This window comes from Podarcis cretensis (assembly GCF_951804945.1).
Source record: "Podarcis cretensis genome assembly, chromosome: 10".
In the NCBI taxonomy this organism is placed as follows: Eukaryota; Metazoa; Chordata; class Lepidosauria; order Squamata; family Lacertidae; genus Podarcis; species Podarcis cretensis.
This window is the reverse complement of record NC_137179.1, coordinates 47623967-47639569: the sequence shown is the minus strand read 5'-3', so window position 1 is coordinate 47639569 and position 15603 is coordinate 47623967. Positions and strand designations below refer to the sequence as shown.

At 42.5% G+C, this 15603-nt stretch overlaps 1 protein-coding gene across 3 annotated transcripts in view; it reads left to right on the top strand.

The window, feature by feature from the left end:
- Nucleotides 1-15603, top strand: part of RASSF3 (Ras association domain family member 3) — a 56481-nt gene that overhangs the window by 34323 nt on the left and 6555 nt on the right. For all 3 annotated transcript variants that reach the window (XM_079994380.1, XM_079994381.1, XM_079994382.1), the window contains one exon: nucleotides 14272-14379. In XM_079994380.1, the coding sequence (XP_079850506.1) occupies nucleotides 14272-14379 (108 nt within the window). The remainder of the gene's footprint in view (nucleotides 1-14271; nucleotides 14380-15603) is intronic.

Sequence of the window (15603 nt, the reverse complement as noted above, 5' to 3'; positions counted from 1 at the left end):
GAAGACCACATAAAACAATGTGAAATACTAGGAACAGAAAATACTGTACTATAAAACAGATTAAACCCATATGTAGCATTTAGAATCTAAAAGACCTAGGCCTCCAAAATTACAGAGTGAGCTTTTCAGAGTGAGCTATGCTGATACTCTATACTTTCTTTGGTGCCTGACCTGAGTGATAAGGAGATTAGTGTCCTATCTTTAGTGTGGTACCATATTGGAAGTGCTCTGAGCTCTTGCAAAACTGGTTTATAAATATCTATTAAGCCCTACAGTTAGTATTTGGCACAGATTGTTCATGTGGTCAGGAACTGGGGTCTAATAAACTGATTAACTTAGAATTCATGAGCATAATAAAGGTAAAGGGACCCCTGACCGTTGGGTCCAGTCGCGGACGACTCTGGGGTTGCGGTGCTCGTCTCGCTTTATTGGCTGAGGGAGCCAGTGTACAGCTTCCGGGTCATGTGGCCAGCATGACTAAGCCGCTTCTGGCGAACCAGAGCAGTGCACGGAAACGCCATTTATCTTCCCGCTGAGTGGTACCTATTTATCTACTTGCACTTTGACGTGCTTTTCAAACTGCTAGGTTGGCAGGAGCTGGGACTGAGCAACGGGAGCTCACCCCGTTGCGGGGATTCGAACCGCCTACCTTCTGATCGGCAAGTCCTAGGCTCTGTGGTCTAAACCACAGAGCTACCCACATCCCTTATGAGCATAATACTTCTCCTTATGTTGAGACCAGTGGAACCGTCTGCTTCCTCATTACTTTTATAACCCCTCTTTTTTGTTTTGGGAAGTTTTTAAATGTTTAATGCTGTATTGTGTTTTTAATATTCAGTTGGGGGCCACCCAGAGTGGCTGGGGAAACCCAGCCAGATGGGCAGGTATAAATAATAAATTATAATTATAATTATAATTATTATTATTAGGTTAGGCCTAAGTGACAGTAACTGGTCACCAAGTTCACCCAGTCGCTTCATGGCTGGGTGGGTTTTGAAACCTGGCTTTCCAGGTCCTGGCCCAACATTTTAACCTCTAAACCACACTATTTCCTAACACTGATTCTAGAACAAATATTTGAGAGTTGCTGCATTTCTGAAATAATGCTGCAGGGTACTGGGAAACCTGTTACCTTGCATTTGAGGTTCAGTTCCTGAAAATCTGGAGTGGAGTTTTTTGTCGACATTAAAGTTTTTTCTATTGATTTCCTCATTTAGAAAGCTGATTAGTTTCCTGGTAAGGGTCAAGACCATGGTTGGAATTGCTTGTGTATTGCCTCTCCTTGCTGTTATAGGCTCTGTTTCAGTTAGTTACTTTTGCTTTCATAGAAATCATAGGTCGTCTCGCATACAAATCAACAAGCTGTGAATTGTGCATCCCCTCGAAACCACAGTTTGATTTCAGCTTGGAGGGGGATTGTGGAAACCACAACTTGTGTGTTTGGGTGTAATGGCAAAGGGCTTTCCATGGATTATTATTTTTTTAAAGTGTGTGCAAGGGGAGAAAGAAAGCAGAAGTATGTACAGTGTAGAAGTCTGATTGATCCAGTGCTAAACTCTGGATTGGCACTTGTGTATTTGTGAAGCAACCCAAAGTATCTCATCTATGCCCTCATTAGATTTGAAAGTCGCTTACAAAAGCACACGCCTTTGCATTTGTTTGGTAACTAGCGTTTATAATTAAAGACTTGGTTTGTTCTCACTCGATCAGGTGTATGGCTACTTGATCCATACCTAGTGAGCCAGTCACATAATAGGTCATGTTCAACGCACCAGTGCAAAATCTGTTGAAGGGGGATTGGCGGGGGCATCTAGGGTGAACAGTGGCAGCAGCGCACATTGAATCATTCTGAGCATGTTACCAAGTGAAAAGACCTTTGAGTCAAAATAGGCTCTGAGCTCTTCGCCTACCCAGGAGAGCAGCAGCAGCAGCAGCAAACTTAGTTTGTGGATTGTTAGTTTCATGGGGGCATGGGGGGGGGGGAATCGCCTTGTTTTGAGTACATACAATGAATTGTTTTTTTATTGCTTAAGGTACACAGAAGGCAGGGAGTTGTAGGGGCTCATTTGTTCTTAGTAAATAAGCAAGCATGCCTCGCTCCTGCAGTTTGCGTGCCTTCATCTTCCCTTTGGAGAAGGGGAGGGGCACATGGGCAATGAGGTCAAAGGAAGCAGCAAATATAAGTCTCTTCACCCATCTGCTAGCACTTTAGTTGTACTTGCAGAGTTGGCAATGCATATGGTTGGCATGTTTCTTTCTGTTTTATTTCCTGAGGCATCTCCCTCTTTCCTTCTCTTGGTCTTCTGAAGTTAAAACAAAGATAATTCTCAGCTTGAGACTGGTATATTTTTCAGATTTGACCAAAAAAGAGAGGCTATCTGTGTCTTGAGTGTAGGAATGCTGTCATAATGGCTATGCTCCCATTTCACATGCATTTGGGCTTTATGCTTTCAGCATTTCAACATGCTTTCCTTATATACTGCGTGGATTCACATTTAATAATATGGTATCCCGCAGTTGAAGCAACCCAGTGTGCTTGTCCAAGTTATGGGTGTTTTTACTAATTGAAATTGTATCTTTGTTCAAGAATTGTGTCAGATTTCCTGGTATGGACATTTAGTGCGGTATTGCATTGTGTGTAGCCCTTTGGGGAGTTGGTTGCTGTGATGGCCTGGGACTCGGGCTCGAACTCGGACTCAGAACCAGAGGAGTCTCGGTCCGCACCGGTTTCTCTGCCTCAGGTGGCATCTGAACCAAGTCTGGGGCCTGATTCTGAAGAGCCCCAGTCTGCACAGGTTCCCCTGCAACAAGCACCAGCTGAGCCGAGTCAGGGGCCTGAGCCTGCCCTGGCTACAGATGCAGGGATTACCTCGGTTTCCCTCTGCTGGGCAATCACGTGCAGCTGCTCCACTACCAGTTGGGTCAGGAGAGGCTGAGGCGGCCTCTGGGTCTAATAACCCACCAATGTCTCCCGAGTTGCAGAGACTTGGGTCTGAGAGAAGGAGAGACCTGAGTACTCACAGGAGGAGTGCCCGCCTTCGGGCGAGACAGGAAGGTGAGTCACCGGGGGATCAGGACTGGCCGTTACCCTGTCAGAGATAAAAGGCTGCCGGACCCCACCCCAGGTTGCGGGAGCAACATTCCTGCTTGCTGGAACCTGCCTGTCACCCTGTGCCTGACCTAGCCTGGTTTCCTGCCTTGGCCCTGTTGGACTGACCCCTCATGGAATCCTTGGATTTGGGACTGGACCTGGACCGTGTTGCTCAGGTTAACCCTCGGGCCCAGCACAGTTGCAGTGCAAAAGCTTAAATATTTAAGCATAGCATCTTGGCAAGGGGTAGACAACCTAAGGCCCATGGGCTACACCTATGGGGTTTTTAACTCCTTAGCTCCATTTGAATCCGGGTTTCAGATAAGATCACGAAAGTTTTGGTATCCCAGTGGATCTCATTGCATTGCATATGAATAGGCAGTTACACCAGACACCTCTACTGGCAAGGCAGCATGCCTCTAAATACCAAGTTGCTAGGAATCATGTGTTCTGTTTGTGGGCATCTGGTTGGCCATGGTGAGAACAGGTTCCTGGACTAGAATAGGCCTTTGGCCTATAAGATCCAACAGAGATCTTATGTTCTTAACACCTTGATTTGTTCAGACAATTAAAATGCAATGCCGGTGTCTTAAAAAAGCTGCTTATCAGAGATTTTGGAATTCAGGCATCTGAAGAAATAATTTAAGGTTTCTGTTCCATGTGCAGTTGTTGACTTGGAATGGCAGGTCGCTGCACCATATCACAAAACTGCTGTTGAGAATGTCTGAGTTTGCAACACTGCCTGGGGCTCATTTGTATTGAGAAACAAAAGTTCCGATTTCAAAAGGAAGTCATAGAAGGGAAAGTGAAGTTGTTGAAGGGTGCATATAATATTCTGCTAGAAAGGGAAACAAAGGATGAGGAGGTGAAATCGGTCATGATTAAATGGGCACAAGATACAGGCCATAACATACTATTTGAAGATTGGGAAAAATTGTGGAAAACAGATCTAAAATTTACAGATTGCTCTCTTTTGAAAGAAAATTATATGAAAATGATGTATAGATGGTATATAACACGAGTACAGATTGCAAGAATGTATAAAACTGGGTTAAATGTATGCTGGAAATGCAAAGAAAAAGAAGGGACGTTTTATCATATGTGGTGGGAATGTAGAGAAATTAAAATGTTCTGGGAAATGATATATAATGAGTTGAAGAAAATGTTTAAACTAACATTTGTAAAAAAAAAAAACCCAGAAGCAATTCTTGTTAGGGATTGTAGGAAAAGACATGTCAAGGAAATTAAAGAACTTATTTATGTATGCGACAATGGCAGCAAGAGTCTTGATAGCATAAGGATGGAAGAATGAAGAAATCCCGACAAAAGAACAGTGGCAAGGGAAATTGAAGGACTATGCGGAACTGGCGAAATTGACATACAAACTGCGAGACAAGGACAACTATGGCTTTAGAGAAGAATGGGAACTTTTTACAAATTACTTAAAAACAACAGTAAAATGACTTTGACTCCTTGGCAGGTTTTGAATAAACATACACAAATTTATTATTGTTAACATAATAGATAGACAATTTAAGGATTTTTACAATTTTATAATATGCAGAGAATAATATGTGTTGAAAAACCGGAGAGAGGAGCTGAGGGAAGTCTGGGGTGGGGGTGGGGAAAAATGGGTGGGGGGGAATGAAGATGATACGTTTTTGATAATTTATGGTGTTGAAATTCTTAATAAAAACTATTTAAAAAGAGAGAGAGAGAGAGAGAAACAAAAGCTCCAACACTCTGTATACATGCAGAACTAGTTGTGTGACAGTTGTAGATCTTGACTTGGGCTGTGGGAGTAGTAGTAATAATTTCCTTTTTTTAAGTGGAATTATACAAATAATACATTTTAGAGCTGCTTTATGTTATCAGTCAGTTTTAAATGGTTATGCTTGTAGTGCAGGGGGTGGTTCTGTTCCTAAAATTGTGTGTGTGTGTGTGTGTGTGTGTGTGTGTGTGTGTACACCCTGAGTTCAGCAGTTCACAATTTTTGTCTACAGAAAAACACTGCAGTATCATTTTGGGATGGATAAAGCATACCATATTAAAATAAAATAAAAAGAGAGAACAGGATCCTGGACTAGAATAGGCCTTTGGCCTATAAGATCCAGCAGAGATCTTATGTTCTTAACACCTTGATTTGTTCAGACAATTAAAATACAATGCCAGTGTCTTTAAAAAGCTATTGCTCTGGAAATTTCTGCTTCAAACTCCTGTTTCATTTTTCAAAGTAATGTCTCTAATTCGTGTATTGGAAGAACAGGATCTAAAAATAGGATGGCACTTGCCGTTATTTGTAATTAAGGATTATGGACAATACTCTTACTTGAAGCCAAATAGAGAAGGCAAGTTCATTTTCTAAATAAGAAATGAGTGACTCACATTGGATTAAAGCTGCATAGAAAGAGGTTGCTTTTTTTAAAATAAAAATAAAAATGACTACAATAGTCATAGTTGGCAAAGTGGCACCTTTTTAGTATATGAAGCTAAGTAAATTTTAGGGACAGACTCTTCATCAAGATTTGGACTGGGATTTTGTCAAGTTGCTGTTGATCAACATGATTATTATTATTATTATTCATTAGCAAGGTTTTTTAAAAAGTATTTTTTTGCTAAAATATAGAATGAACTCTAGACCGCTGGGAAAGTTTTCAGGAGAATAACTTTGTATGTTTGATGTTGGTATAAGTGCTAAAATTACTATCACTAGTGCTTCTACATATTTCCACTCCGAGATATATCCACAGTACCGTAATTGTTTTAAGCTTGGCAGAATACTGTTTACATTCCATTTGCTCTTGCAGCACTTTTTCTATGTTTTGATTAAAAATGCATTTTTTCTCTATACACAATCCCTTTTCTGATTGTACCGGTATATCTGCTCTTTTAAAGTTGTGATCCCTGGTGTGTATTAGAACCTGATAGTACAACTAAATCTGAAGATGTTTTACTGCTCAGAAATAATGTTATCAATGGGATTGCTCCATTATCAATAAGCAAGTGCAGGGTTGAAAACGCCCATTGTTCTAATCTAGGCGCATTTTGCGACAAGGAATTTCATTAGCGCTAGTGGTTTCTGAGCTCTGGGTGTAGTACTGCGTATAAGATTTCAGTTTAAAACTGCAGAGTGGAAGTTGTCAGGGTCGATCCTGGCGCGCAGGCATCTTTACTTGGTTGCAAGTGGTTGATAGTTAGGTGCAAATTGCGCTTGGCACTTGACTAATTTCAAACACTGGCATGGTCATTGGTCCAAGATGCTTGAAATTGTAGCCTGACACATCTGGAGAATATCTGGTTGTGGAAGGTTAGTTTAGGGGGTGTTGGTGTTGAGACAGAAGGATGACATTGTGTTTGGTAATAGTATAAAACAGGCATAGGCAACTCGGCCCTCCAGATGTTTTGGGATTACAACTCCCATCATCCCTAGCTAACAGGACCAGTGGTCAGGGATGATGGGAGTTGTAGTCCCAAAACATCTGGAGGGCCGAGTTTGCCTATGCCTGGTATAGAACAATCTTCTTGTGTTACCACTGAAGGAGTGACTGTGAACTTCTACATGCCCCCCCCTTGAGATGGATAAACTGAATGTGGAAATTAATCAATAGTCCTTGGTGGTATAAAAAAGAGTTGTGTGTGATGTTTTCTGGGTGCTTCTGTCCCAAGATCTTAAAATTCCAACAGCATACTTTTTATTCTGATTTCTCAGTAGATTATACAGTGGTACCTCGGGTTAAGTACTTAATTCGTTCCGGAGGTCCGTTCTTAACCTGAAACTGTTCTTAAGCTGAAGCACCACTTTAGCTAATGGGGGCCTCCTGCTGCTGCCGCACCGCCGGAGCCCGATTTCTGTTCTTATCCTGAAGCAAAGTTCTTAACCAAAAGCAATATTTCTGGGTTAGCAGAGTCTGTAACCTGAAGCGTATGTAACCTGAAGTGTATGTAAGTAGAGGTACCACTGTATTTTTGAAATCACATTATGATTTTGAGGTGCTGTTGAGTAATACGAAGTGAGCACACAAGGCTGGATGAATGGAATTCTCAGCTGATCAGCTAAGAATGGTCACACACTTCCTGACATGCTCGGAATTGTTTGCTAAAAATGGAACACTCTCAAGGTACAGAGTCAAGATCCATGGCCGGTAGAGAGAAAATGTTAATGCTGTGTTGGAATTAACCACAATTATCAGATTAAACTTCCTAGTGCAGAAGTTTTCACTAGTGGCAATGTATGCAATGGAATGCTAGATCAGATGGAACAGAACTATCTCACCTGGGGCTCAGCCAGCTGAGCTGAGACAAGGGTAAGTCCCCAGGGAGGGACCAGAGGGAGGGACATAGGCTGGATGCTAAGCCTAAGTCATGTGACCTGATGATCTGGCATATAACACTACAGTAGTACCTCCGGTTGCAGACAGGATCCATTCTGGAGCTCTAGTCGGATCCCGAGGTTATCGCAACCGGAGGTGCCTGTTCTGCGCATGTGGCAGCACGGTAGAGTGGTCCTGCGCATGCGCACAGTGCAGTAGAGTGGTCCTGTGTGTGTGGCGAAACCTGTAAAAATACTTCCGGGTTTCCCGTGTGTGTATCCCAAAGGATTTGTAACCAGAGGTGCGCGTAAGTAGAGGTACCACTGTATTTTAAAAGATAATTTTCTCCCTGCCAGGCTTAAGCAGAGCAGCAGGTTAGGATCTGGCGTAACTTTGCAACAGCTTTTCGTGCATAGGATTGCTACCTAAGTTGCTGACATCTAATTTGAAATTCTTTCTAAAAGAGCAGTAGCACCTATGATTTAAAAAAAAAAATAGTAAGAAGACACAAAGCAAAGATTATGACGGAAAGAAATTAAAAACTAATATTTAAAACTCCACTGTGCTTTAAACCAGTATTTCTGGATATATTGTTGAGAACTGATTATTTTGATTGGTGGAAAGAATATTCTTGTTTTATCAAATCTTGATAAATGGTTATTGGGTGGTTTTTTTTTTTTTTTAAAGACTTCTTTTATTATTCCACTCAGGGCAGAATAGTGTTGTGCTATTGTGAGCTTTTTGGCATTTTTACCTTGAAATCTTAAAAATTGTCTTTAAGGATGGGTGGAGCAGCGAATTTCCCTGTGACTGTGATTTCCTGAGCTTACAAACAGGGAAGCTGCTGTTCTAAAAGGAAGAAAGTGTTTGAACCTTGAATTACAAAGTCAACGCATATTATTCCCTGCACTCTTAAGAACAAAGCCACTCTCGCTGTGCTTCCTGATGGCCTCTTTCCGGAGCTAGTAGAATAACTTGTTTATTTACAATCTGATCCAGTGGCTTGTGTCCAAAAAGCAATGTGTGTGCACGCGCATGTGTGGTTTTGTTTTTCTTCCAGTGCAGTTCAAAGAGCATCCTTTTTCGTTCAAGGTGAGTTAAATGCATCCAATTGCTGCTTATTTGGCAATGCAGGTTTCATTCCTGCTGGTGCATGTAAATACTATTTAAAGCTGATATTTTACCCCCCCCCAATTTATTTAAAAGTATTTCTAATCCTCCCTGCACTGCAGAGGGACCCCAAGGTTGGCAGCAAGGTTGGGGCTAAGTAATGCAGCCCTTGGCTGGGGGGTGACCCAGACACCACATGGTTGGTACCAGAGCAGATACAGGGAGAAGATTACTGGAAATCAGAATCCCAGGTAAATGAGGCAGGAATTCTCACTGTGCACGATGACTTGAGCAGAGGTAGCGTTTTTCAGCCCCTTTTGTATTTTCCAAAATACAGTGGTACCTCGGGTTAAGTACTTAATTCATTCCAGAGGTCAGTTCTTAACCTGTAACCTGTAACTGTTCTTAACCTGAAGCACCACTTTAGATAATGGGGCTTCCTGCTGCTGCTGCGCCGCCGGAGCACGTTTTCTGTTCTCATCCTGAAGCAAAGTTCTTAACCAGAGGTACTATTTCTGGGTTAGCAGAGTCTGTAACCTGAAGCATATGTAACCTGAAGCGTATGTAGTACAGGTACCACTGTATTTTCTGTTTTAGCTTGTACAGTGGTACCTCTGGTTCCATATGCTTCAGGTTCCATACGCTTCAGGTTACAGACTCTGCTAACCCAGAAATAGTACCTCTGGTTAAGAACTTTGCTTCAGGATGAGAACAGAAATCGCACGGCTGCAACCGAAGGCCCCATTAGCTAAAGTGGTGCTTCAGATTAAGAACAGTTTTAGGTTAAGAACGGACCTCCGGAACGAATTAAGTACGTAACCAGAGGTACCACTGTAGAATACAATTTAGAGCATGTTGACATAGTCATAGTTGCATAACAACGGTATGCAGAGAAGAAAAGCTTGTATCAGGATCTGTGCATGATCACAGGGATTGTTTCAGATGAGCACTGTTGTTTTCAGGGTGGTAGTCTGAGGAAACATGGGACTCTCAAGAGGGGAAGTTGATGATCTTGCTTAGAGATGCGCCATGTATGGTTTTGTAAGCAACAGGTGAGTGTGCAGGGCTGGGCGATACCTGGTTTTCAGTGTTGCGATATATCTCCAGCTTAAACATCTTGACATGCCGATATATCATGATGTCTGAAATAAGGGTGGAGCTATGCGGAGGCATTGGCCGGCTTCACAGTTTTCCCTGCATTGTGCTTTTTTTCATAGCGCATGCACACCCACCCATGATTTGCAATATATGGCCAGGTCAAAAACTATAAAACCGATATCACAATATGGACTTCAAGCAATATACTGTATCGATATATCACCCAGCCCTATTAGTGTGCTATGGAAGTGTTAGTAGGGTGTCTCATTGAATAACATAGAAGGACATCTGGCCCTGCTGCAGTCAGACCGGATCCCCTCTCCTTCTGTGGTGGGAAGGAAAGATGTTGGCTATTCTGTTTTGCGAGCATTTGGCTCCTGGTGTATCTTCTGTACTTCATAAATGTTAGCTGCTTTGAGGACTCTGGTAAAAAAGCAGGATGTGAATGTACTAAGTCAGTAAACATCCTTGTGAAAGTCTCATCAAGTGTTGTGCTGCACCTCAGCCAATGTGGTTTAGTGGATAGTGTTGGGGGATTCATTGCTTTGTTGGGGGGCAGGTCTCTCTCAGACACCGCTATCGTAAAATGTCTGCTACCCTGAATCTTAGTAAAATGTGATGAAAACACTTTCAGAGTTCTAGTCCAGGTTCATTCTCTCTCTCTCTCTCTCTCTCTCTCTCTCTCTCTCTCTCTCTTCCCAGTAACAAAATACAAACTGGTAAATTATTTCTTTACATACCAAGTTCCAAGTTTTCTCCTTCTTTTTACAAATTGACACAAGGTCACATGGGCCTGTATGAAAAGTATATTTCATCAAAACAAAACCCTTTATTCCATTGTAAATGGATGGGTAACCTACTGTGCCTTTTGCTGTAAATCAAGTGCCAGGAATCTAAATGCTATTCTTGCAGCTTCAAACTTTAAACAACCTACTCTGTTTAGAACTAGGTTGTGTGCCAGCAGTTAAAGCACAACCATATAGGGTATGGCAGAACTTGTGGTTTTGGAGTGAGAGCATGATAAACGTGATCAGTTACTTTAGTATCACAAGTACATATAAGTCTCTCGTATTCCTACTCTCTCACATACACAGGCATACAGAAATAAATTGTGTTATATTTTTGGCTCTTTTTATGGTTTGGTTTTCTGCAGTAGCAGAAACTTGCATGCTAGTTTGCACAAAAGAAGGAGCAATAGTAGCCGACTGGCCTTCCCACAGGGTCACAAAACTAGCTTGCACATAAACAGGTTTTGATAACTGGTGTGTGTGTGCGCGTGCGCTCATGGTAGGTCTGGGGGATACCTCGTTTTCAACATTGTGATGTATCACTAGCTAAACATCGTGAAATACCACTATATTGCGATGTCTGAAATATGGACAGAGGTTTGTAGAGGCATCAGGCATGGTCTGGCTTCACATTTTCCCCCACGTTGTGATTTTTGCTGGCGCCTGCTCTTGTGATTCGCTGCTCCCTGCAGGAGGCAGGGGACAACTGAGCCGCCAGAGTTAACAGGGGCTGCAGGATTCGAGAGCATTGGCTGGCTTATTTAATAATAATAATAATAATAATAATAATAATAATAATAATTTATTATTTGTACCCTGCCCATCTGGCTGGGTTTCCCCAGCCACTCTGGGCGGCTTCCATAAAAACCAAAAATACACTAAAATATCACAGATTAAAAACTTCCCTGAACAGGGCTGCCTTCAGATGTCTTCTGAATGTCAGGTAGTTATTTATCGCTTTGACATCTGATGGGAGGGCGTTCCATAGGGCAGTCGCCACTACTGAGAAGGCCCTCTGCCTGGTTCCCTGTAGCTTTGCTTCTCGCAATGAGGGAACCGCCAGAAGGCCCTGGGCATTGGACCTCAGCGTCCGGGCAGAACGATGCGGGTGGAGACGCTCCTTCAGGTATACTGGGCCGAGGCCGTTTAGGTTTTCCCACGTTTTTATTTTTGTATGGGACATGCACACGCATATTCACAATATATTGCCAGGTTAAAAATCATGAAACCGATATCTCAATACGGACTTCAAACTGGTTATGGATGATATATATCGATATATCGCCCAGTTGTAGTGTATGTGTGTGTTTAATAGAAACATACTGATTGATTTATGCTGTTAGAAGTCACCTTAGCTTTATCCCCTTTTTATCTTCTAAAGATGTTGGCAAAAGATGGTCAGGGTTGCCGAAGATACGTCCACATCATGATATTTATAGTGGTGAAAGCTTTGAGAGTATGTTAATGCCCTTATTCTGCTGGATAAGCAGAGCTTTTGGTATTTTCATAATTTCATGTCCCTAACGCTTTTTTTGTGGGGGGGGGGACGCGGGTGGCACTGTGGGTTAAACCACAGAGCCTAGGACTTGATGATCAGAAGGTTGGCGATTCGAATCCCCGTGACGGGGTGAGCTCCCGTTGCTCGGTCCCTGCTCCTGCCAACCTAGCAGTTCGAAAGCACGTCAAAGTGCACGTAGATAAATAGATACTGCTCCGGCGGGAAGGTAAACGGCGTTTCCATGCGCTGGTCTGGTTCGCCAGAAGCAGCTTAGTCATGCTGGCCACATGACCCGGAAGCTGTACGCCAGCTCCCTTGGCCAATAAAGCGAGACGAGCGCCGCAATCCCAGAGACGGTCACGACTGGACCTAATGGTCATGGGTCCCTTTACCTTTTAATGTTTTTTAGATCAACCTGCTCAGTTGGTTGGAGCATGGCAAGGTTGCAGGTTTGATACCCGTAAAGGACAGCTGCATATTCCTTCATTGCTGGGGTTTCGACTACATGATCCTCCACAATTCTATGATTCTTTGATAGGGTCTTGATACACACCCAGCAGCTTAAGTGGAAGCTTTCTGTTTGGGGGAGCAAAGGCGTAGTAACCATTCCTGGGTATGTTCTGAGTATTTTGATCCTGTGTTAGATACGCCTGATAAGACGACTTTCAAGTGAAGGCAATTAAATAGAAGTTTCAGTTCACTAAAGTGGAGAGCTGCAATAATTTCAGGCTATATATGGTGTGTTCGTGCAAATAATGGAAGTGTATTAATAGCACCAATTTTCCATATAGGTTGAGAGCAAATGCCCTTTGAAAGATACCCTGCGCTTAAGGAACATATTTGTATTGGAATATAAAAATCAATATGCCACTTGGAGAAAGCTGTTTTGGGATAATAACTTTTTTTTTTACAACAAGCTTAAAACTAACCAATGGAAATCTAGTAAGGCCTAAGCTGCCCCCCCCCCAATTAAATAGTAGCTCTTCACATTGCTTTTTGGTTATTTGTTGGTCATGGTCAAATTGGGGTGAGGAAAATATACTTTCCTCGTTTAAGGATTAATCTTCATTTCAAGAATGGTTCAGTTGGGGTGCTTGTCTGTTAAAGGTTTTTCCCCCTGTCAATTCCTTGAGAATCATTTTTTTAATGTCTTTAAAGTTTGTGTCTAAGGAACTTAGGGGCATTTTACTCTCATGCCAAGTTTGAGCAGGTTTGCTCCCCCTGCGAGCTTTATAGCTAAATGGGGATTAGAACTGGGCATTAGGAATTCTGTCACTTCTTCTCCCTGCCCCCCAATTTCCAGTTACTTCTGTACCACATTAGCTCTCTGCCTAACAGCTGTCACCCAATGTTAAATGATTCAAAGTAAATCAGTCACTACATGCTCAAACTGCATGGCTTCGGAGAGACGTATCATGAAATAAGATACCCCAGCAATAATTTTTTTTTGGCATGCAAATAGTGGACAAGTGAACACAACTGGATTTGGGCATGCTTTGTTTCAAAGTGGTTCTCTTAAGTGCACTAGTTTTGCTGGTGCTTTGTATTCTGCAATGTGAATATTGCAGTGCATAGATTTCATATTTCTTTGGATGAGATAGAAGAGTCTCCCCTTACCTTTACTGCATCTTGTCCAAAGCCCATAAATTCATTTTCTAGTCTGGTAGGGAGTCAGACAACATGGAAACATGATGATTAGATATGTGAGTGACTTGTTCCTCCACTCTCTGGGTAGGAATCCATTTGGTGTCCATAGGCTTGTGATTCATTTGGATGCTTCCTTTTAACCGACTAGCAAAGGAGGCATATTTTGCTGATTTCTCTCTGCAGAACATCTCAGGAGCTGATTTTCAGAGATGCTAGGGAATTCAGGGGAGTGAAGGAATCTGCAGAACGCCTGCTACATGGTCCTTTTGTGAGCATAAGGGCATCAATCCGATTCCACTTGCTGCCTGCTCCTAAGCCATTCATTGAAAGCTAAAGGTTGATTCCACTATATACATTGGTAGTGTGTGGAATGTGACAGTCGCATCCACACCAGACCTTCAAAGCGCTACTATACCATTTTAAGAGCTACAGACAATTTTGGGAACTGTAGTCTACTAATCTCATAGAACTACAAATCCCAGCACCCATCAGAAACTACCACTTCCAACAATTCTCTATGACTCTTACAGTGACACAATAGTGCTTTAAATGCATGGTGGATATGTGACCTAATATGAAACATATACATTTACATTAAAACTTTTGTACATCAGCTTTCGTTTTTAAAACCTCTAGTTCAGTAGCTAGAAATGCTCAATAAATATTTAGTAGTAGTATACAGTATATATTTTTGGTATCTTTAAAACCGTCAAATCTCTTTTGCTTTAGGATGTTCAGAAAGAGCGAGAAGCTCACACGTATCTCACCAAAGAAGCAATCAAGGAAAAAGTCCAGACGTACAATTCAGATGTCACTGACAAGCTAAAGATGACATTGGTAAGACTTTGTGTAAAGTTGTTTTTTTTAGTTTTGGTAGTTTAAAGGGGTGCATGGCGGCAACATCAAATCACCACTGTATGCTTTGAGTATATGGGCTTAGACAAAAAATAATTATCATATTACTTATTTCATTTTTTTCACATTCTGTGTATTTTTACTTAAAATATTCTTAAACACTATATAGCAGAATGGTGCTACCTTATTGGTTTGCCGTCAAAGAGAGGAAAACAAGGAAATTCAGCATATGCCTTTGTTAAATCCAGCAGTGTCATGGGACTACCTTTGAAGGATCTTCAAAAGTTCCAGTTGATTTAGTATGCAGGAGCAAGGATGGTAGTGGGTACTTGCCCTTGGGATCCTGTTCTGCAAGAGCTGCACATTGCCAGTTTGTTTCTGGGCACAAGTCAATGTTTTGAAAATTAACCCTCTAAAGCCCTACAACAGGGGCAGAGAATGGGATCTGGCTGGCAGGTCAAATCCTGAGCTCCCCTATGCTTCTCAGGGCCATTTTGACAGGCCCTAACAATCAAGGTAGAGACGCAGGTGGTGCTGTGGGTTAAACCACAGAGCCTAGGACTTGCCGATCAGAAGGTTGGCAGTTCGAATCCCCGTGACGGGGTGAGCTCCTGTTGCTCGGTCCCAGCTCCTGCCAACCTAGCAGTTCGAAAGCACGTCAAAGTGCAAGTAGATAAATAGGTACTGCTCCGGCGGGAAGGTAAACGGCATTTCCGTGTGCTGCTCTGGTTCGCCAGAAGTGGCTTAGTCATGCTGGCCACATGACCCAGAAGCTGTATGCTGGCTCCCTCGGCCAATAAAGCGAAATGAGCGCCACAACCCCACAGTCGGCCACGACTGGACCTAATGGCCAGGGGTCCCCTTTACCTTTAACAATCAGGGTGACCCAACAAGCCATACTTTGAGAGCAAACTCTGCTTTGTGTAAGGATAAGGTAGTGCAGCAGATCTCAGCAGGCCTTGCTGTAGGCCTCAGTCAGCTGACTGGCATTCACGGCAAGCTCACTCGCAGAGGAAGATCTTTTGTATTGCCAGCTTGAATTCAAAGGAGGAATCTGGGGTGTGCTTCTGATTTGTCTTCATTTTAGCTGTGGCTTGAAATTCCCCTGTGCTTGACATCATACATGCTATCAAGCATAGGAAAGATGTTTGTGCTTTGTCTCCCTCCAAGACCTGGCGGATCTAATTTGATCTGCGGCCTGGCAGT